The sequence below is a fragment of the Mercenaria mercenaria genome, chromosome 14, assembly GCF_021730395.1.
Source record: "Mercenaria mercenaria strain notata chromosome 14, MADL_Memer_1, whole genome shotgun sequence".
NCBI lineage: Eukaryota > Metazoa > Mollusca > Bivalvia > Venerida > Veneridae > Mercenaria > Mercenaria mercenaria.
The window spans coordinates 64452185-64476370 of record NC_069374.1 but is presented as its reverse complement, the minus strand read 5'-3'; the positions used below and the strand labels follow the sequence as shown (position 1 = coordinate 64476370).

The window sequence follows — 24186 nt, the reverse complement described above, 5'->3', positions numbered from 1 at the left end:
ATACTTCATTCACTTGATTTATGCACATTTTTGTTTTGTCTCTAAATTCTTTTAAACGGAAATCACTGAACATTTTCATAATATTTGCTGAATCATGATTTAAATTGCCACTAAAACAGGCATTTTTGAAAACCCACATTTCAGTTTGTGCAGGAGTGCCGGGCCAGGATCAGTTTACTTATGAGCATTTTTTATGAGACGACTAATTTTGTGTCGTACGTGACCAGTACTTTTGTAAAATAACAAGAATTATATATTTCAAGTAAAAATCAACTGGTATGTAACCAAAACGATTCTCAATCAAAGTATTGAAATGACTGAAAGTCTGACGAGGCTCGATTTTATATCAGACTTTGCGTGGCTATATATTTAAGTAAGTAGAAATGCTATTTAACGCGATGATAAACAACAAGCGGACACTATTCAACGCAGTAATCAGACTTGATCTGTAAAAGATCGTAAAACTGTACACTTCGGGTATATTGTAAAATATAGCTATATGTACGATTAAATGCAAAATTTGACTTACCACTCAATCTAAACATTATAGTGTAACCTAGGAAACTGTTTTAATGAGAAATATATAGGGTAACTGCTTTGGCGGTAACGAGTCTCTGCCGAGTTACCACAAAAACAGTTATTTGAAGGTCAAACATTTACATTAGCACCTTCTACCAATGACAGATTCTTTTCCTTGTCATTCTTCAAATCATAGAAGGAAAAAATAAAAGAAGAAATTTCTTTTAAGCACTATCTCAGTAAAATAGCATAGAGATTTATGCAGTCATTCATAAATCAAAGCACGAGAGTCATATTACACTCTGAGTCGCAAAACGAGTGTTTCCAGCACCAGCACGATAGTCCCGTGTATTGCATGCAAGAAAAAATAAAGGTCGCATTGCTTCCAGGTCAAGTCTTCCGGCGACATTCAATGTCATATGCGCATTATTACATGTCTGCTACCTATCTTTTATCTTCCGCGGATATTTTAATAAGTGTTACTTGTTTTACTCATGATTTGCAAAAAGCAGCCAAGGTAAATGTCTTCTGTGGAGTTCACAGGTTGGTTGGCAGTATTTCATGTCTGCACCATTTTAATCGCTTAAACAATCTTTATATTTCTTCCCATAATGACTGATTTTAGAATGTAACTTCCTGTTGTGATTGGCGTATGTCAAGGTCGCACAGTGAGGTCAAAGTTAATAGGGGCAGAATTTAGTTTCATGTAAATTTTCGTTTTTTATATTGCCTTTAAATGACATTTAAATTACTTGGCGCAATTTTGTCTTCAAAATGTAACAATCAGCCATGTAGGTTCAAGGTCAACATTATACACTGAGGTCAAAGGTCAGATAGACAGTGTTTGTTATCATATCAGCATTTTATTCCTTCCAAGTTTCTTTGAGTAAATTAGAACACTTGTTTTACAAAATGAGACAATACGTTTAGGTATGTCTTTTCAAGGTGAAAGTCATTAGCAAAGCATATGTTAAGGAGAAAGTTGTAAAGTACAGGTTCCCGGCCTCGGTCTCGCCCTAAGAATCCGGGCTTTTTTCTCTTTTCTGAGCTGCAAGTATAGTGTGGCGTTTGGCCAGACAGTACGTGACAGAAATTTGAAAAATGCGATATCTGAAGTACACATGCTCATTTCAAACACGTTCTTGTGATGACATGAAGACTGTGTTATTTATACGCGCAATTACATTGAAGTACGCCCTCTAGATTATGTAGCACTTGGAGTTTGTACTTATATAGCTTGTAATAAAATGTCAATTTTCTCTCAAAAGTATCACCCACTCTTAGTTCATACTCTTAGATCAATCATGCTCTAAGTCAATTTTTAATCTGTTTTTAAGCATTGCTTAAATAAAAAAGAAATAATTAAAGGAGTCTTTAGTACTCAAGTATCAATGCGCAATAAATCAGTTAATTCATAACGGTTTATTAAGATGACATGAAAGGGTCATAAAGTAATAAAAATGAAGAACATTCTAACATGCGAACAAACATTGAAAATAGTTCTGATTTTTTTTTTTCCTATTTGAATTAGATCTATCACTATACGAATACCATTTACTAACAATATATCAAAAAAAAAATTTATGAAATGTCTCAAAAATAAATGGTTATTTTGACGGACTTAAACTCAAAAAAAATATAAATGTACCTGAAATTAATTCGATTTTAATGACGACTAAATCAAAGTGGACCAAACCTGAAGCAGTTCATTGCTTATGATCTAAAGGCAGTTATATCTATAGTTTTATACGTCTTCTAAGTCATTTGGCCCAGTATATAATAAACTAAAACCGCCATCGTTATCCTTAGGACGGACGACACATTTTTATTCATTCTCGACAGGCGATAACATAGAAAATGACGTCACTCGACCTTCAACATTTTCCGGAAGTAAAGAAAATGAAAGTAAACAGGCTAAACTTGAAGGCTATATACCAATAAAAGAAATTGTTCTTTGTGTCATATAAAATTCATCTACTTCAGAACAATTTTGAGACAGTTTCTAGATTTTCACTCCGTCTTAGACCCATTTTCCACAAGATATACATACATTTGCTTCAAGAAAACGAAAAGAAAAAGGGGTGTTGAATAGTATGCAGTGAAATGCAAGCCAACTGAAGTCAGGTACCCTCATATTGCCGCATTTCAGAAAGCGGTCCGCAGAATAAACACCCTACTTTCGTTTTCAAGTAAACAACTCGAAAACATGCGAATATTAGCATGAAAAGTGTCTTATTTTATGTAGAATTCATTCCACGAGTGAAATAAAGCCATTTGGCCCCCCGATTTACGCGCAAATGCGCGAAAAATGGAAAAAATAGGATCTGTTTATTAGGAACTTCTTTCTTACACCACGGAAGCACATTTTTGACCGAATTACTGCTACCTTGAAAACGAATTGGTCTATAGTCAGGGGTCACGCGCAGGGGTCACCCTGTCTACATTTATGCGCGTGGACACTTTTTTGCTAATGGTTATAACACACTAAATAGTTGTTGTTCTTTATTCTATATAAAACTGACCTATTTCCAATGACCGCAGCACACATCAGGACCCATTTTAAATTTCTGTAACTTACATTTTCTTGAAGAATATTGTCAGGGCTAACTAAAAATCAAAAGAAAAGTTGGGGTCATGTGAAAAGTGGGGGTCATGTTTGATGCAAGAAAAAGAATTTCAGTCAAACACACATACTGCAAAATCAGCTAAAAAATGAGACCCCAAATTATACTGGTGGTGTATGATCTAAGTTTCCATGAAAAAATTTGTCATGATGTTATTTCATTATGAAAATGCTACCTACATGTCAAGCATAGATCTGTCATGTGATTTTAGCAAAAAATGCAAAGAAAATAAGGAAAATAGCTCTACAGAGCAAAAAAAAACTAAGGGCTATTTGTGTCCGCCATTATGCGACTACCATTTTTTTTTCGCGCCATTTTTCTATTTAGTGTCTGTATGCCTAATGGGGAGTCAATTTTCAGCACTTTCTAACAATTTGAAAATACCTGGGCTTTAGCACGACATGTCAGCTTTTCATCTACGAAGAAAATATTAGTACTAGGAATAAAAACAAATGCCACAGGGGTCCGTAACGGAGCCAGGGTATATGGAGATTTTTTGAACTTCGTCAAATGGTTCACAAGGTCCTTTTTGATGTTGTCTGCAGGTGTAAGATATTTTCGTATTTGAGAGCTGCAGACCTAGCCATTTCAGAAATATTTTCAAAATGAATTCCGTATAATAAATGTTGATTCTACGGAAGCGTGAAAGGGCCATCAGACGCTAGTACGTTTTATTACGTTAGATATAACGGGCACCTTTGTGGATTTACCACCTGTTTTTACACAAGTTTCATTGCAACCACCAGTCGAATCTCTGATTCAATACTTTAAGTAAAGTAAGTCGAATGTGTTTAGGAAACTTGATTATTAGCATTTACCAAGCTAAACGTTCAACATTTATCAAGCTAAACTTTCAACGTTTATCAAGCTAAACCTTCAACATTTACCAAGCTAAACCTTCAACATTTATCAAGCTAAATCTTCAATCTTCAACATTTACCAAGCTAAATCAAGCTAAACGTTCAACATTTGCCAAGCTAAATCTTCAACATTTACCATTCTCAGCTTGCATGGTGTATTCTGTGACTAATGCTATAGAGATTAATTGAACACAAAGTTTTTTCTGATCTCTTGTCTCGGTTTTTGGAGGCGGGTTTACCTGCTTCCTGAGTTATAACTAAATTTCTGAATCTCAGAAAATGCTTATTTCATTCCTTATGATTTAAGTTCCTTCGCCACATAAAATAGTAACTGTTCCATTCTTTAACAACAACGCGGATGAGTTATCAATGATAAAATAATTGTAATAGGTTAGAAAGTACTAAATGCCTTAGCTACTATTTTCTGTGCAAAAACCAACAATATATAACATGTTTTTATGAGCATTACAAGCCTTTCACTTCTTGTGAGACTACCTTGACCGTAATGCAACGAAATCAGGAGCACGTGACTCATGGAGACACGTTATTGCGTAGGTAGACATTAGGAAATACCTTCGTATCCAGCAGCTTCTACATAATCTCAGAAGCATTTAACGTAGCTTAAAATCGGCAATCCTCTCATGAAAATGGCCTTTTCCGAGCATGAAACTTGCACTATATACTCACATGGACTACATTCGAGTGGACCACGACATTGCTACCAGCGTATATATAGTTCAACCCGTAGTTAATATTTATCAGTGATAAAGTAGTCCAGTCTGACTGCGATTTAGGTTATGTAAGTTCCTGGTTCCAAAGAGTTCCTGTTAGATTTTCGCTTGAGCAGATCAATAAAACACATCATTCGATATTAATGAAGCAAGCATTGATTTTACTATACTTGTGTGTGGAATGCTAGATATTAGCATATCAGCGAAATGGTTTTCCATTAATAAATAAATGCGTTGAACTTTTTGATTGACAGATTTTCCTAAATGATTAGAAAGTATTTAGACACGTTAATGTTTCATGGTAATATTTGAATATTTATGGCCATCTGTTTGTTACTTATTGTAATTTGATAGCATAATAATTATTATTGTTATTTCAAATTGCGCCATTAATAGCACAATAAATAGTATTATGTATATAACAAATGTATTGTTACGATATTCGTACATTTGCGGGTGTGTGGATAATGAGTCATTACACTTTCTTTGCTGCTATTTTTAATGTCAAACGTTTAATCTATTCAACGGTTTTCCTTTTCTCGATACAAAATGTCTTTCGAAAGGTTTCATAAAATGGTATTTTGTACAACTGAAACAGAAAAACGGTAAATGTTCATCTGAACTGTCAACGAGTTATGCACACAGTCATTGGAATAAAACAGGAGAAAAATCTGCCTAGACGCGCCTCCATCATTCCTCCCAAGGCTTTAATTGTACTGATTTGATTGTGTGAGCTAGGTATCAATCGCAGCTTATCGGACATTTCTGTCAAACTCCGGTTACGACAGTCACTATCATTTTTAATCGATGTTGGTTAAATGTCACTATATTAAAATCCTTCTTTGTTTCATATAAAAATCAACAACTTCAGGTCTTATTTAAGTATCTTTATAGAACATCACTTTTTAATGTATTGTTACGATATTCGTACATTTGCGGGTGTGTGGATAATGAGTCATTACACTTTCTTTGCTGCTATTTTTAATGTCAAACGTTTAATCTATTTTTTCCTTTTCTCGATACAAAATGTCTTTCGAAAGGTTTCATAAAATGGTATTTTGTACAACTGAAACAGAAAAACGGTAAATGTTCATCTGAACTGTCAACGAGTTTTATAAATGCACACAGTCATTGGAATAAAACAGGAGAAAAATCTGCCTAGACGCGCCTCCATCATTCCTCCCAAGGCTTTAATTGTACTGATTTGATTGTGTGAGCTAGGTATCAATCGCAGCTTATCGGACATTTCTATCAAACTCCGGTTACGACAGTCACTATCATTTTTAATCGATGTTGGTTAAATGTCACTATATTAAAATCCTTCTTTGTTTCATATAAAAATCAACAACTTCAGGTCTTATTTAAGTATCTTTATAGAACATCACTTTTTACTGCACCAATTTTTCCTAAAAGTTCTATATATGTAATGATGAATTATTATTATAAAAATGAAAAGAAAAAAGGAGGTTAAACATTTTCTAGTGAAATGCCAGTCAGTGGTTGTCCGCTACCATAAAAATGGCGCTTTGTTTTGCTATTGTCCCCACAGTTAGCCCCTACTTCTGGTTTCGATAAAAAAAAAAAACTCGCCATCATGAGAACCAGAATGTATTCTACCAATGATAAAGTGTGATTTGTGAAAAAATGGGAAAAAGTAGGACGTTTTTGCTTTAGACTTCTTTTGACTATACATCACGGAAGCACATTTTCGACCGAAATACAGATGTAATACATGTTTATATAACTATATGTACATTTATGTGGAATAAATATGTTTAAACTAAAACTAATAAATGCATTTTGCTTCCACGGCTGTTTTGTGGACTGTTCTCTTCGAAAGCCAAGTCTATACTTCACACTTAGTATTTCACAGTTCACCGTCATACTTCACACTTTAGTGTTATCGCTTAATGCCATATGTACCAATTTTGAGGCCGTTTAAAGCTGTAATAAATTCGTTTACGTGGTTGATCAGCTAGGAAGTGATTAGCCAGATGAGATTTTGTGATAGTTGACAGGTCGTTAAGAAAACATTTCAATATTTCACAGACTGGTGTAAAGATTTGAAGTGAAGTATGAACTGTGAGGTATATTATACTACAGTATGTTTTTATTTTTATTTTCTGTGAATCGTGAACAAAATAGTCACCACCGGGCTTTTGCAGATCTAGGTCTTTGAACGCACCAGTATATGCAATGTGAAGGCAACCCATACTGAAGAAAACCTATGTTGAATCAAGCTGAGTGTCTTGGTGTTGCTTTGTGCTGGTTATCTGTTTCGACATGTCACTTTTATCTTTTTGTTCATTTTTCAGGAATATCCTGCAAATCGGGTGTTGCTGTCTCAAGGGGAAGTAACTGAGTACCTGTTTATCATAATGTCCGGTAACTATTGTATTTTTATAATTAGTGTTTAATTAAACTGTCCTGGGGTTCTAGCGGTGTTTGAAGAAAAGAAAGAGAAAAAGAACAGCGGTACTTGCGTACATAATTCCTTTGGTACAATTTAAAAACTGCTTTGAATACGGAACTCTTTGAGTTTTAAGGGAGCGTTGGTCATGAGTAAACTGTCGGCCGCTCGACCTTGAGGTCGCGGATACCAATTTCGCTGCAATAGCTTCCTCATTATTTTTGCAGGACAGTGGTCGACATGAGCGCTTCCTGCTGTGAGATCGGTTAGAATATTTAAGTGTCTGCATCAGTAATAATACATGTATATCAGACATTTTAATTCGCAGTTTGATATATTGTTTTGGTAATTCTTAGCAAAAAGTATTGTGTTATATATAAGAGGATGTTTCATCTTTACTTAACTTTAAATCGTCCTTCAGACATGAATTAATTATTCTTAATGATACAAAAGTTTAAACTCTTTAACGAGTTAACCATTCTGTGCTATAAATGACGAGTTAAAATGAATATCATGTTTCCCTTACAGGTCGGTGCCAGACATACCGGGAAGTTCATATACCGGAAGCCGAGAAAGAAGTGCTTTTCTACCTTACCAGTAGAGATCCAGGTTTGTCCCTTCTCTCACAAATTTGTTACAGTGACAGATGTTACAATACCTTCTTCTTAAGATTGCTATAAATAAGTAGTACTTAAACACCATACTTAAGGCTTCTGGAACTGGTTGAAACAATGTTATTTTATACAGTAAGTTCGTGGTCGAGCTTTCTAAAGTTAAGCACCAAACTTACGTGTCTAATGGTGCGACGACCAGGCTTGGGTAGGACTTTGCAACGCTAACTCTTAAATTTTACTCAGAGTGAACAGAGAGATATTGATCCTTGTGTTTTATCACCTTCAATCCTTCCACGAAACGACATGATCTTGTGCTCTATCTTCAGGTAAGCGGTATATGTGTACATCGGGTGGACCCTATATATTTGTATGTTTTTATTTGGAACAAACGGATGTTTGATTATGCTCTATGGGGAATTATTCATTCACACTGTCTCGTTCAACAAGTTGAATTTGGGTCAAGTATGAGATTAGCTAGCCACAGACGAGTTCAAACCCCATCATCAACTTGTTGTTGTATATATGGCGTTTCATAAGTTATACCTTATGTTTTGCAGGTTTTAGATGCTAGCATATTCGCCATTCAACATTGACTATATTATAATTACTTATTTCTTGTAGAGAGCCATCTGTTATATATTTCCATTGCAGTATCAATTCGTATAGTTTGCTCTTTTAACGCCACATGGCGTTTGGTGTACCCATAATGGGCAGTAACGCTTTGTCTGAGTTTGATTATCATTTTGCTTGACATGAGTGGTCTGTTTGATTTTTTTTCAGATGATTTCTTTGGCGAAGAATGTGTTCTCGATAATGCACCAAGCATATGTACAATAGTGACAGCAACAGCAACAACCATTATTAAACTCCATCGGTATGTGCTTTGAATTGCTACAGATAGCCTTCTGTCATAAAGTTTAGTTTCATTCGAAACGTCCGTGTACTTGCAAAACGCAATTACAGTTAACACAAGTAAAATTGAAAAGAAATCAAAAACAAAAACAACCACAAAATGAACTTCTTCACTAATAAAAAGTAGTAACTCGCTGTCCTGTTCGGCAAAGTGAATCGACCTCTTGTACGTTCGTTCACGTTAAAATTTTATATTGCAGCTCTGCGTTGAAAATGGTAAACAGGGACAAACTGTCACGTTTCATCGATGAACAGCGCCATGACATCCCGAGTGACGAGAATTTGCGAGATCGCGGATATCGCGATTCTTTATGGAATAAATATAAACATACTCAAATAAAAGGATCTCTCAAAGAAGGCGGGAAATTGCAATATCTGACCCGAGCTAACAGTGCCTTAGTGCGAGAACGTCCTCTAGAAGAAAGGTATACACAAATAATCCTGTAAATTTACCTTTGAAATAAAATGTGTCGGTTACTTTTGAAAAAGTTGAGAATTTCTGAAAGGTTTCTTTAATGAAAGCTGATGTTTTTCTCCAATTCTAACTGGTGTTGCAAAATAGTATTACTATTACTATACTAATATTTCAAAACAGAAAGCAAACAGGTTGTTTTTGTCTGAGGCATATTTTTTACAGTATGCGTACATGTTGTATGATTGCTTATGAATAATACATAAATACCAATGAAACTTGCTAAGTATCGAGTTAATATAAATGAAATGTTTCTTTTCGAAAGCGAACTGTATACAGAAAATATGCGACGCTTTGTTATGAAAGGAAGTCAATTTGACCCAATGCGTGCGCAGTCTGCAAACACAACCGGAAGTCACAAGCACCAACGACAAAAAAGAAGGCCACATACGGCATTCGCAAGTCTTGTGATGGAAACGCTCGAGTCGTCCAGCGAGGATGACAGCGAGAAGGAAAACGGTTAGTGAACCTAAACCTGAAATTTTTTGACAGCAAAAAAAAAAAAAAAAAAAAAAATACATACCACACCAAATCCTGTGAGTCTATTTCTGACAGAAATCTGTTTTAGGGGTTGAAAGTTCGGGGACCGAAGCATATGCCCCCACAGTCAAAAATGGGGGACCCGGACCCCAGGGGCCACCTCACTACTCCTCTGCCTATGAGGTAACTACTGTAAGGTCTCATTAAATGTCCTTTGTTTATTGGGATATTTAGTCTTAATATTTTATTTTTAATAAGAGGTTCTTTTGAAACAATTGAAATTCAGATTTAATGCGTGGTTTTTGCTCTTGAAGCAACATTTTAATTCTAAATGTATCCAACACTTTAGCTAATATGTATATCATAAAAGCGAATGATAAAAAATAACAAACAAATATTTTGAATAATTAGAGTTCCAAGACGAGGATACGAGAGGACTTAATCAAGATAGAGGACAGTCCTCACTTCTCACTGTAGAAAAAGCAAAAGAGATGGAACATCATATAACAAAGGTATTGTTTTTATTTCTATCAGTGTCCGTTGATTAACCTTTAGCCTGCTGTCGTCAAGTGATTCTGCTTTTGGCGACCAGTGCAGACCAAGATCAGCCTGCCTATACTGTTCGCTATTCAGTCAGTAAATTTTCAGTGAACACCCCTTCGAATAATAAATGACATTGCCCAAATTGAATGATGGACCAGTACATTTCAGAAATTTAGCAGGCTAAAGGTTAAACAAGTGCAACAACATGATTGTTGAATTATTTATAAAAAATATTTTAGAATTTACATTGATAAATAATAAAAACACCCCTTGCTCTTCAGGTTGTTTTTATAACTTTTCTATTTTTTCTATAAAACTTTTACATTACACTTTGTTATGTTTACTCCTGAGAAAATAAGCCTCTAAACAGAAAACCAACACACAAACTTATTCCCCTTTGGTTCAGAGACTAATTCCCTCTGGTTCAGAGACTATCTGGTTTAGAGGGCTACCATTAATGGAAAAATATTCCAAGTCGCATGGGTTTTATGCCTAAATCTCTCTTACCTAAACTATAAGTGGTAACATCTGCATTAAGTGTTTGATAGCTTTTGTATAATTATGTTGTTTTCGTTTGAAGGTCTGCGAAAGAAAATAACAAAATCCCTCAGTTCATAATTCTAAAGCGACATCAGAATGTACGAAGAAATGAGTGGAGTAGTTTGAGAAATAAAAAAAAAAACACATGCATTTTTACTTGCGCTTTGCGTCATAGTTGCCATAGCTACTTTAACTTTTATAAATTGTAGGGTTGTACTTGCGTTTATAAGTAGAACATACTCTCATTTGTGTTCTAAAAAGGCTCACATATCAGAAACTAGTATTTCCAAGAATAAAATATATACAACGTTATCTTTTTTTCAAAATGTTTTGTTTTCAGCCAGATCGGAAGGGTAATCTCCCTTTATTGAAGGTAAAATGTGTGCTAGAAAAAATGCTTTTCACATATGCATCGTTTCATTTCAGTCCTTAGAAAAGAAATACTACGACGAGAAAATGATGAATTTAGTTAAGCTAGAAACTGCTATACTACTTATGCTATTATAGACGTGTCGCGCATGGTATTCGTCTGATAGAGATTTTGAATATATTTCCCACTCATATCTGTATATGAATTCAAGATTATCCTGATTGTTCCCCCATCCTATTATTCTATATATGAAATTAAAGAGAAGATAATAACAAATAACAATTTTATATGTATCTAACAAACGTATTCATTTTAAACTGATAGATAACTTCTCAAAGCCTAATTTCCTTATTATTTGTTAGTAAATATGTATAAAATGTATATTACATTGTCCCATGTTTTGGTTGTAACGCTACCTGTTCTTGGATGCTTCTGAATCACGCATGATTTTACTATATAAACATGTATACCATACTAACCAGTTCAATGAGAAAGAATGCATTAAAACCACCGAATTAAAGTTTATGGTAACTGCCAAAATCAGGCTGACAGGCATCACCGTCATCATCATCGACATCCTCCTCCTCCTCCTCTTCATCATCATCTTGGACCTCATTATTTTCCTTTGTATCACAATGATCATGATATGTACAATCATCGTCTAATGATTCCCCACCCTTTCTGTAGTTCCGTCCTCATTTCGTGCACAAATCCAAATAAAATACGTGTAGTTTGTGTTTTATCACGATCATCATCAAAGACATTCGTCATCATCTGGCATTCTTCATCATCATTATTATCACCTTGATCTTCATTACTATCATCATTCAGTTTCCTCGTCTGTAAATTTAGTTTGCTAGTACGTGTGGCACTTGCGCATGCTGTGTGACGCTTTTCCCTTCCGCTCCCTAATTGCATCAAGTTCGTGTGAATTGTGTTGTTGATATTTACCTTTTAGTAATTGTTTTTTCCTCCTTTTTAACTTTTCACTTCATGTTCATGTTTCACGTATACCATGCAACATTTCGAAGTCAAAAAATGAAAATGTGAATTTCTGAAAAATGATTTACATGTATTTTATTTTGTAAGTTGTTTAGGTCTCATATTCACTATGTATTATACACTTGAAATAACATAGAAAAAGAGAGCAGTGGACAAACTCAACTTCAATCCGTATGTACTTAATTTCAGGCGATGGAGTCCAAAGAAAGTTTACTGAAAGTACTGGACGAACCCGGAGAGGTCAATTCACATTTCAGACAGGCGTGGAAAGCTGAGGGTGGACAAGAAACGCAAAACTTTATGGTAATGCTCATCGTCACACATGGAATTTTCACACTGTTGATTTCCTTTTTTACAGTACATAGAATCAGTTTTTCAAGTAGTTGAACTTTACAATAATAATTTGTTATGTACATGAAGTTGAAAGTTAGAATTGTCTTGGCACATGGGTTAACAATGATAGGACCATGGTTTTGACCATTTAAAGGACTTTCATATAACTTGTCTCAAATATTAACTATAATAAGACAACATGTAGAACATACGTTGCGGCCATGTCAGTTCAAGGTCAATGTTATATGGTGAGATCAAAGGTCAACTATGCAGTATTTTGTGTCCGTTCCGTATATTTCTAACTCAGTGAATACTTGATAATTAAAAAACGAGACACAATGTCATGACATGCAGAACGTAACTTTCTGCAAAGACAGTTCAAGGTTTCAAGGTCAAAATAACCTGTTTTTGCAATGGCAAGATCTGTAAGGGCTACATATCAATTAACCCTTCCATTGAAATACTGCGGTATGGGAGACATACACATTTCTTTCAAAACATTTGGTTCTTTGATAGAATTTGTGTTATAAAAGAGACTAACAGAAATTATTTCAGACTTTTCATTAAACTTATTATAGTCTAAGGCCTAGAGGCAATTCCTTTTTTGAGTCATTTAACAACAATGCAATACAATAAAGTTTATTTTCAGTGCGTCAAAAACATAACGTTCTAGAGATCTTGATTCATATAAAGTCTTTAATCATATAATAAGTACACACTCCATAAACTGGCTTCTTATTCCGTTTTTCAGAAAAATGGCGTGTTAGTAACAATGACGTCAGAGGATATTGTCCGGAAGGCAAAAGCGCTTGCAGATACGTATGCTGATAAATGGAAACAAGCGTCCAATGAAAATGAAGAGGAGTAAGCTCACTCTTACCTTTTTTTTTTATAAAGTTCAGTAAAATTCGGATAGGCCTATAGCAGATTAGGATATAACAAAAGCTAAAGTGAAGATTAATGTTTAATCTTATTTCTTTAAACTGTAAAACACTAATATCACGAAATATGTACATGTACATAACAATAAATATCACAGACCTCTTCAAGTCACTGACTACATTATTTATTCCGAAAATCTCAAAATATGCGGCTAAAATCCGTACTGTGTTTCATTGTTATAACCCTGTGTCCGGCATCCATCATCATTAACAATTTGACTGTTAAAACTCTTGAGGTCACAATATTAGCCCAACCTTAATGAAACTTGGTCAGAGTATTTCCCTCAGTAAAATCTCTGTTTGTTACCGACTCATCTAGGGTCAAAACTAGGTAAATAAGTCTATTAATAGGAACGCCTTGATATCACTCGAGAGGTTACATTTGTACCTCACCTTTATAGAAAAACAAAATACCAAAATGTTTGTCTCTATGAAATCTATGATAAGTTTAAGACTGATTGATCTGAGGTCAAGAAAAGGACAAATCATATAAAAACCTTAAAACTGTAGAGGCAAGATTTTCTAGACTTTTTCAAAATGTTTCTCTCAATGAAATTTAGGTTAAGTTTAAAACTGGGTTACCAGAGGTAAAAAAAAATAGCACACTATGTTAAATCATAGAAAACACTTAACAGTGTAGAGGCCACATTTTATGTTTGATCTTCTTGAAACGTTGTCAGGTTGTTTGTCTTTATAAAATGTAGGTCAGAATTAAAACTTGGTCACCTAAGGTCAAAAACTAGGTCACTATGTCAAATCATACAAAAAGCTTGTTTACACTTCAGAGGCCGCATTTTCTGTTTGTTCTTCTAAAAACTCGTCGTAATGTTCGTCTCTATATTAAATCTAGATTGAGTTTAAAACTAGGTTACATGAGGTTAGAAACTAGGTCACTTGGTCAAATCATGGAAAGACTCTAGAGGCCACTTTTTCAACCTGATCATCATAAATCTTTGTCAGAACGTTTGTCTCTATAAAATCTAGGTCAAGCTTAAAACTTGGTTACCCAAGATTTTAAACTAGGTCACTAGGTCAAATCATAGAAAAAAACATTGTTTACACTCTAGAGGCCACTTTTACTGCTTGCTTTTCACAAAACTCTGTTGGAATATTTGTCTTTTTGAAATCTAAATCACGTTCAAAGAATTGGGTTACATGAGATCTTAACTAGGTCACTAGATCGAATTATAGATAAACCATGTTAACACTCAATCTACTTAATTTTCATAAATCTCTGTCAGAATGTTTGTCTCTATGTAATCTAAGTTCAGTTAGATACTGGATTATCTATGTCAAAAACCAGAACACTATAGGTCAAATCATAGAAAGACATTTTAACACTCAAAAGTCCACAACTTCTATCTGATCTTCATGAGACTTGGTAGGAATGTTCGCCTGTTTTAGATTGATACGCCGCTTGCGAAAATAATCATCTTGATGTATGTATATATTTTGATAATAAACATGCTATTCGTAACGATCTTGTAGGCTAATGCCTAACAAGGTTTTCAGTTTTACAATTTTCAACATCTTATTCGTACTTTTATTTTTTATCTACTTTGAATAACTTTATTCTAAAGCGACGAACCTTTCTAGAAAAAAATAAAATAGAATGGCGTCTGCTCTCATGACTCACATTTTAAATTTGTCTAATTTCCAGCTGGGACACTATCCTACACGCGGAAAACAAACAAGCCAAAATGCTTATCACCGCTAATAAATTAAGAATCAAAGACATAAAGCGCCGACTAGCGGACTTACAAAAACGGCGGGAAAGAGTGAGACAACAAAACAAACCCCGCCGAGCGGACTATTTCTCAGACGATGACGATGATGAAGAAATTGATGAAGAAAACGTCCTCAAGGAAAATTCGGAAAGAAAGGAAGCAAAAACTGATATTGTTGAACAAAATAACATTGAAATGATAGATAACGCAATTGATAAATCGGGGAGTGATGTCGGAGAGAAAGAAACGGAATTGACTGCTGGAGACATGACTGTGGCACGAGGAATCGCTGGTTCACCTTTATCAGTCTAGGTCAATGTATATCGTAGTGGATACGGTGACTTATGTGCAATTTTATGCAAATGATATTGCGTTATGTATACATATACAGTTTTACAATTTTAGGTTAAAAACTGATTTACTTTAGTCCAGCAGCAATTTTAATGTGAAATCTGAACATGACCTCATATAGGACGAGTTTGCAAAATCATGAAAATAAACATTCACCATTCTTAAGAAATCTAATGTATTTCAACAATGATATTGTTATTTTCAGCACTTAATTGGACTTGTTTTATTCTTTGAAAGGGTTTATTGGAGGTAGCTCTAACGTTTTATATGTTAAATAAAAACATGTGTTTACAGGTTAAATGATACAATGCCTGTACATCAGCGGTAACTCACATTTCAGTAATACGCGTACGTCCGTCAAATTTTCTTAGACAATACTTATAGTACAAATATCACCCATCCTAGACAATATCTTCTTTCCAACAACACCAGGCTCAAAGTAATTCAACCATGTTTGGAGACCATTCTCAAATTGACTTATTTATAGGTACAGACTCAAGATTAACCGAGTCAATTTTCTCAGAATTTATAGGTTTTGAGAAGATCACAGAGTCAATGGCAACCTAAAATGTGTATTACTGAAAAGCTTATAAGTGTTATTTCAGGCTTGTCTTTTTATAATAACTCATTAGCAATCTGTGATATTTCAACTTGTGACTGATAGAATTTGTTTTATTGAAGAGCCTATCGTTGTCAAGGAGCTTTAGTTAAGTTTTACTTAAATTGCAGTTTTACTTTCAGTGTGTCAAAAACATTTCAATTTAGACGTATACATGTGAGTTAAGCCATCACGTTTTGCGGAATACACCTTTTATTACAAGAAAACAAAACAACATACCATTAACTAACTTCTTGTTCCATTTGCAAATTGCAAGAAAAATGGCGTGAAAGTAAAAATGACGTCAGAGGATTTTTTTTCGGCAGGCAGAAGTGCTTGCAATTACGTATGTTGATGTATGGAAACATACGACCACTGAAAATGAAGAGACGTACGCTTGGCTGTCAAGGCTCTGCAAAGGCCACGAGTGTGATCGGGGTTCGAATGGGCGGTTGCCTTTCGTGGGGGTCTGGGGACGAAGCCCCCTAGAAGTCGGAGACGCCCTCACATGGAAAATTTAGTTTTCTAACACAAAATAGATCTGGTTTTGAATCGTCTCCCTTCATGTTTACTTTTTGTGACGTTTATTCATGCGCTAGAAATTACACGTTGCACCGGTGAATGTAAATGCTGTATAGGCTGATCACAACCAAAGCAAATGTAGTCCAAATATAAGTAGTGCTAATCTTTTGTCCTTTCCTTTTAAGTGTTTACTTTTACTCTATCGAGTTTCAGTATGCATCACTTTGCATTCTGTCGAACTCGGCATCTTCTGTCGCATGCTAGGTAAAAATGGCGGCGTAAGTATTTAATGTCTCGAAACGAGAAATTGAAAGAAGCGGAAAGGAGTAAATTCAGTGGGTTGTATTTAACGAACTGTAGTTTTCTAATATAAAAGTTAACGCCTCCTTTTCTTTTTGTTTTTTTTTTCTAAAGGAGCGATATAGTTCTTTATGGGAGTATAAGTCTCTGAAAGTCTGATATGCTAGAAAATGTCGAAAACCCGTTATGTAAGTGGATTTAATATGAAATAAAGAACAGCCGGATTTAGTGGTGTTCAGCCTATAATACGGTATGAAACGGTATGATAACACCGTTTCAACGTCACCGGGGAAGTTCGATTCAATGAATTTCTACGAAAAAACAACAACAATTGATTGTTACCTGCGCCGCAGGTGTATTGGAATACAACAAGTAGTGTAGCACATGGGGAATGGGTGATATCACGTGATTTTTTACCGATATGTGATCGGTTTATCGCATTTATGGAACGCCGTTTTCGCAATATAGCTGGCAAGCTATATGATGTATAGAGAAATGCTTGTGATCTGAATTCCTCATTCATTATTTCATATAATTTATTCAAACTTTCAGCAATGATCAACATTGATACTTAGTTGTGCATAGGAGATTTTTTAATGCTCTTTAATTTCCTAGATTATGGTTCTGTGTTGTTTTGTCTAATATGTCAATCACGTCCAGGTGAAGGCATGAGTCACATTTGTGATAGCTCTAGTAAAGTGTTCCAATAGTCAAAGAATGTGACCCGTTGAGCTAAAAGCTATGTTATACACGAAAGGGAAATATAGTTATTTTTGCTCAAAACAATGACTTTCAGAATTAAGAAATACCAAAGAGCTTTAAAAATAAATTTAGATTAGATTAAAAATAGATTATCTCCTGTTGCGATTCTGTGTATTTCATACTTCTTTGGAAATACATATTTCATAGATTTACTTGTAAAACATGTAGAATGGAGTAATATTTCCTACATTAAAGCGTAATGATATGATAAAAAACAAGCTCGCTATTCACCCATAAGTTACTTTTTAGACTATGGTCAAACAAACGTCAATAACAATTTCTGATCTGTGTAACTTCTGGCCGCAGGAAATCTTTCGACTTGTTTTATATTTTAAAATGCGTGTGTCTTGACAGATATGCGTACGTTTGATTTAAGTTTAGTAAAATTCGGATAAAACTAATTAGGATATAAGAAAATGGAAAAGTGAAGATTAACATTTGGTCGGATTCTCACTCCGTTGTAAAACAATCTATAAGAAGATACTTTGGAAGCATAGAATGCAACCAAGCAAAATAATAATAGACCCTAGATGTAGTAAGCCTTAAGGCAGTGATCTCCAAATTATAAATTCTGACTTAACAAGCCCTAGAACAGTGTTTCCCGAAAGCTAGTACTAATTTAGCAGTGATCCCCAAATGATAAATACTGAATAAAATCTATAAAAATATCCTTTGGAAGCATAGAATGCAATTGAGCAAAATAACTGCAGACTCGGTTTGACTGAGTCTGTTCATGAGAGGTTACGGAAAGTGCAACATCCGGGCCTCGCGCATCATAGCACTGGCCAAAGGACCAGAAAATATAACAACACTGTAAAACATTCATACCACGAAATATGTAAACGTTTATAACAATAGATATCACAGAAATGTCCAAGCCACTATCTGAATATATCAAAGATATAAGGATTAAATAAGTATCGGGTTATCGATATACCGGTATACAATTTATAATGTCCAAAGTGTTTGAAGGCAAGATATTCAGGATGGATGGCTTCAACGCAATACAACGTCATTTTAATATTTATTATGTACGATTATTTCATATCATACTTGTTACTTCTGATCTTGCATAAATCAGCTAACTTTAATTAACTTCGTGTACTGTAATGTAGAATAATACAACCCAAGTCATGAAATATCGAGGTTACTGCTTAACGCTGAACTCGATAAATGCCAGAAATATTTTTGTTTTGCTACGATTCTCGTGTGACATTTGAACATGATCTTCGTCATGACAATCAAAATCATGAAAATAACAAACATTTAAAAACGTTGAAGGCATCTGGTTAAAATGTAATGTAATTGTCTTATATATTTTCATACGATACTGTAATGAAATGAGTTCATTGCAGGGAGATGTAACGTTTCTATAATCAAAGCCCTGAGGAGATTGTAGGGAAGCGTAGCTGAACCCGTATGCATTTTAATGGAGAAGCCAGGCAAGAAAAGATTCCATCATTTTGCAATATTTCACTAAATGCTTCCAGTTTTTTTGAACTAACTGAACCCAAAAAGTAACCCACATCCAGACCAGAGACAGTAAAGGTTACTCAAATCATAATCTTTGACTTGACTCTAGATCTAATAGGGAACCAATGTCTGTATGTATGAAGTCTGATCATCAGTTAAAGCAGACGAAGGCTTTAAAGATCGCTTTGACCTCGACGCCATTAATTAATAGATTCTTTAGGCCCTATGTCTTTGGCAAGGTACTAAGAAAATCAAACGGACTAAACTGAAAGCTGGTTCGACAGACAATCATGGCAGGATCTTTCAAAGTGAGATGTCAATGCATAAAACCAAGAGACAAACAGAGAAAATGTTAAAATATTATTTTCTAAACTGTGTAACATTTTTTAAAAATCTTACAAACCTGTGTGTAACAAATTTTTTTAAAATCTTACAAAACTGTGTAACAATTTTTTTAAAATCTACAAAAAACAAAGTGAGATTAAAAATTAAGTATGTTGAAGGCCCAATATTTTCTACATATCAAGATATCCAACTGATTCACTTAATAGTATTGTATTGTGCGCACTTGAAAATAATTGGGCCAGACTAGCAGCATATCAAGAAAATACCACAAGAGGGTTGGCAAGACTAGCATCATATCAGTAATATCTAAGAAAAGGGCTCTAATGGCATTTTTTAAAAACTGTTTTAACAAATTTTAAAACATGTACAAAAACAATCACGTGAAATCAATAATACAGTATGTTCAATCAAAGAAGTTTTATAGCTCTTTGGTTCAATGCCCAACAGCAGTCTTTGTCGTAACTGGGTTGCCCGAAGCCCGGGACAATTGAATCCTGTTTCTGGCAAGCCAAAGTTTCCAGGTGGTTGCCCAAACGGACAAGTGCATTTTTCCGAAACTTTAATCCCTTAATTTTCACAATAATTACAGAAATAATTTCACAAATCCGAAATGAACGTCCTAAATACTGGCTTTCGTATACATGTATTTACACATGAAGTGGTGACATCACAGCATTTTGCGTTCTCCGCATTTCTATTAGCCTAGACGCTTATTAGATACTAATGCTTGCAAGCGTTTTCGTGTATTTAGCGTCTTTGGACAAAATGATATACCTAAAATACTTCGAGGGTGCTCAACCCAACAACACCACACTCCCAAAAAAAAAAAAAAAAAACAAAATTGCATCAAGTTCGTGTGAATTGTGTTGTTGATATTTACCTTTTAGTTATTGTTTTTTCCTCCTTTTTAACTTTTCACTTCATGTTCATATTTCACGTATACCATGCAACATTTCGAAGTCAAAAAATGAAAATGTGAATTTCTGAAAAATGATTTACATGTATTTTATTTTGTAAGTTGTTTAGGTCTCATATTCACTATGCATTATACACTTGAAATAACATAGAAAAAGAGAGCATTGGACAAACTCAACTTCAGTCCGTATGTACTTCATTTCAGGCGATGGAGTCCAAAGAAAGTTTACTGAAAGTATTGGACGAACCCGGAGAGGTCAGTTCACATTTAAGACAGGCGTGGAAAGCTGAGGGTGGACAAGAAACGCAAAACTTCATGGTAATGCTCATCGTCACACATGGAATTTTCATACTGTTGATTTCCTTTTTTTACAGTAGATAGAATCAGAGTTTTTCAAGTAGTTGAACTTTACAATAATCACTGGGATATATAATTTGTTATGTACATAAGTTGAAATTTAGAATTGTCTTGGCACATGGGTTAACCATGATAGGACCATGGTTTTGACCATTTAAAGGACTTTCATATAACTTGTCTCAAATATTAACTATAATAAGACAACATAAGTTTCGGCCATGTCAGTTCAAGGTCAGTGTTATATGGTGAGATCAAAGGTCAGCTACGCAGTATTTTGTGTCCGTTCCATATCTTTCTAACTCCGTGAACACTTGATGATTAAAAAACGAGACACAATGTCATGACATGCAGAACGTAACTTTCTGCAAAGACAGTTCAAAGTTTCAAGGTCAAAATAATCTCTTTAGATCTATAAGGGCTACATATCAATCAACCCTTCCATTGAAATACTGTGGTATGGGAGACATGCACATTTCTTTCAAAACATTTGGTTCTTTGATAGAATTTGTGTTATAAAAGAGACTAACAGAAATTATTTCAGACTTTTCATTAAACTTATAGTCTAAGGCCTAGAGGCAATTCCCTTTTTGAGTCTCATTTAACAACAATCCAATACAATAAAGTTTATTTTCAGTGCGTCAAAAACATAACGTTCTAGACTTGGATCTATAAATGTCATTTAATCATTAAATGTACACACTCCATAAACTGGCTTCTTATTTCATTTTTCAGAAAAATGGCGTGTTAGTAACAATGACGTCAGAGGATATTGTCCGGAAGGCAAAGGCGCTTGCAGATACGTATGCTGATAAATGGAAACAAGGGACCAATGAAAATGAAGAGGAGTAAGCTCACTCTTACCTTTTTTTTATAAAGTTCAGTAAAATTTGGATAGGCCTATAGCAGATTAGGATATAACAAAAGCTAAAGTGAAGATTAACGTTTAATCTTATTCTTTTTTAAACTGTAAAACACTAATATCACGAAATATGTACATGTACATAACAATAAATATCACAGACCTCTTCAAGTCACTGACTACATTATTTATTCCGAAAATCTCAAAATATGCGGCTAAAATCCGTACTGTGTTTCATTGTTATAACCCTGTGTCCGGCATCCATCATCATTAACAATTTGACTGTTAAAACTCTTGAGGTCACAATATTAGCCCAGCCTTAATGAAACTTGGCCAGAGTATTTCCCTCAGTAAAATCTCTGTTTGTTACCGAATCATCTAGGGTCACAACTAGGTAAATAAGTCTAATAATAGGAACGCCTTGATATCACTCGAGAGGTTACATTTTTACCTCAACTTTATAGAAAAACAAAATACCAAAATGTTTGTCTCTATGAAATCTATGATAAGTTTAAGACTGATTGATCTGAGGTCAAGAAAAGGACAAATCATATAAAAACCTTAAAACTGTAGAGGCAAGATTTTCTAGACTTTTTCAAAATGTTTCTCTCAATGAAATTTAGGTTAAGTTTAAAACTGGGTTACCAGAGGTAAAAAAATAATAGCACACTATATTAAATCATAGAAAACACTTGTTAACAGTGTAGAGGCCACATTTTATGTTTGATCTTCTTGAAACGTTGTCAGATTGTTTATCTTTATAAAATGTAGGTCAGAATTAAAACTTGGTCACCTAAGGTCAAAAACTAGGTCACTATATCAAATCATACAAAAACCTTGTTTACACTTCAGAGGCCGCATTTTCTGTTTGTTCTTCTAAAAACTCGTCGTAATGTTCGTCTCTATATTAAATCTAGAGTTAAAAACTAGGTTACATGAGGTTAGAAACTAGGTCACTTGGTCAAATCATGGAAAGACTCTAGGGGCCACTTTTTCAACCTGATCATCATAAATCTTTGTCAGAACGTTTGTCTCTATAAAATCTAGGTCAAGCTTAAAACTTGGTTACCCAAGATTTTAAACTAGGTCACTAGGTCAAATCATAGAAAAAAACATTGTTTACACTCTAGAGGCCACTTTTACTGCTTGCTTTTCACAAAACTCTGTTGGAATATTTGTCTTTTTGAAATCTAAATCACGTTCAAAGAATTGGGTTACATGAGATCTTTAACTAGGTCACTAGATCGAATTATAGATAAACCATGTTAACACTCAATCTACTTAATTTTCATAAATCTCTGTCAGAATGTTTGTCTCTATGTAATCTAAGTTCAGTTAGATACTGGATTATCTATGTCAAAAACCAGAACACTATAGGTCAAATCATAAAAAGACATTTTAACACTCAAAAGTCCACAACTTCTATCTGATCTTCATGAGACTTGGTAGGAATGTTCGCCTGTTTTAGATTGATACGCCGCTTGCGAAAATAATCATCTTGATGTATGTATATATTTTGATAATAAACATGCTATTCGTAACGATCTTGTAGGCTAATGCCTAACAAGGTTTTCAGTTTTACAATTTTCAACATCTTATTCGTACTTTTATCTTTTATCTACTTTGAATAACTTTATTCTAAAGCGACGAACCTTTCTTGAAAAAAAATAAAATGGCGTCTGCTTTTATGACTCACATTTTAAATTTGTCTAATTTCCAGCTGGGACACTATCCTACACGCGGAAAACAAACAAGCCAAAATGCTTATCACCGCTAATAAATTAAGAATCAAAGACATAAAGCGCCGACTAGCGGACTTACAAAAACGGCGGGAAAGAGTGAGACAACAAAACAAACCCCGCCGAGCGGACTATTTCTCAGACGATGACGATGATGAAGAAATTGATGAAGAAAACGTCCTCAAGGAAATTCGGAAAGAAAGGAAGCAAAAACTGATATTGTTGAACAAAATAACATTGAAATGATAGATAACGCAATTGATAAATCGGGGAGTGATGTCGGAGAGAAAGAAACGGAATTGACTGCTGGAGACATGACTGTGGCACGAGGAATCGCTGGTTCACCTGTATCAGTCTAGGTCAATGTATATCGTAGTGGATACGGTGACTTATGTGCAATTTTATGCAAATGATATTGCGTTATGTATACATATACAGTTTTACAATTTTAGGTTAAAAACTGATTTACTTTAGTCCAGCAGCAATTTTAATGTGAAATCTGAACATGACCTCATATAGGACGAGTTTGCAAAATCATGAAAATAAACATTCACCATTCTTAAGAAATCTAATGTATTTCAACAATGATATTGTTATTTTCAGCACTTAATTGGACTTGTTTTATTCTTTGAAAGGGTTTATTGGAGGTAGCTCTAACGTTTTATATGTTAAATAAAAACATGTGTTTACAGGTTAAATGATACAATGCCTGTACATCAGCGGTAACTCACATTTCAGTAATACGCGTACGTCCGTCAAATTTTCTTAGACAATACTTATAGTACAAATATCACCCATCCTAGACAATATCTTCTTTCCAACAACACCAGGCTCAAAGTAATTCAACCATGTTTGGAGACCATTCTCAAATTGACTTATTTATAGG

At 34.5% G+C, this 24186-nt stretch overlaps 1 protein-coding gene across 6 annotated transcripts in view; it reads left to right on the top strand.

Annotated features, from left to right (window-relative positions):
* Window positions 1–23910, top strand: part of LOC123527817 (uncharacterized) — a 35934-nt gene extending 12024 nt beyond the window's left edge. For 4 of the 6 annotated variants that reach the window (XM_053523724.1, XM_053523727.1, XM_053523728.1 and 1 more), the window contains exons 3-11: window positions 7050–7119; window positions 7673–7753; window positions 8539–8632; window positions 8871–9095; window positions 9408–9601; window positions 10034–10134; window positions 12267–12380; window positions 13162–13274; window positions 15012–15641. In XM_053523724.1, the coding sequence (XP_053379699.1) occupies window positions 7050–7119; window positions 7673–7753; window positions 8539–8632; window positions 8871–9095; window positions 9408–9601; window positions 10034–10134; window positions 12267–12380; window positions 13162–13274; window positions 15012–15390 (1371 nt within the window). In that variant the 3' untranslated portion in view covers window positions 15391–15641. Of the gene's footprint in view, window positions 1–7049; window positions 7120–7672; window positions 7754–8538; window positions 8633–8870; window positions 9096–9407; window positions 9602–10033; window positions 10135–12266; window positions 12381–13161; window positions 13275–15011; window positions 15642–20549; window positions 20664–21434; window positions 21548–23281 lie in introns of those variants that run through there. The other 2 variants (XM_053523726.1, XM_053523725.1) reach the window with 2 other exon arrangements.
* Window positions 23911–24186: the final 276 nt, after the last annotated feature.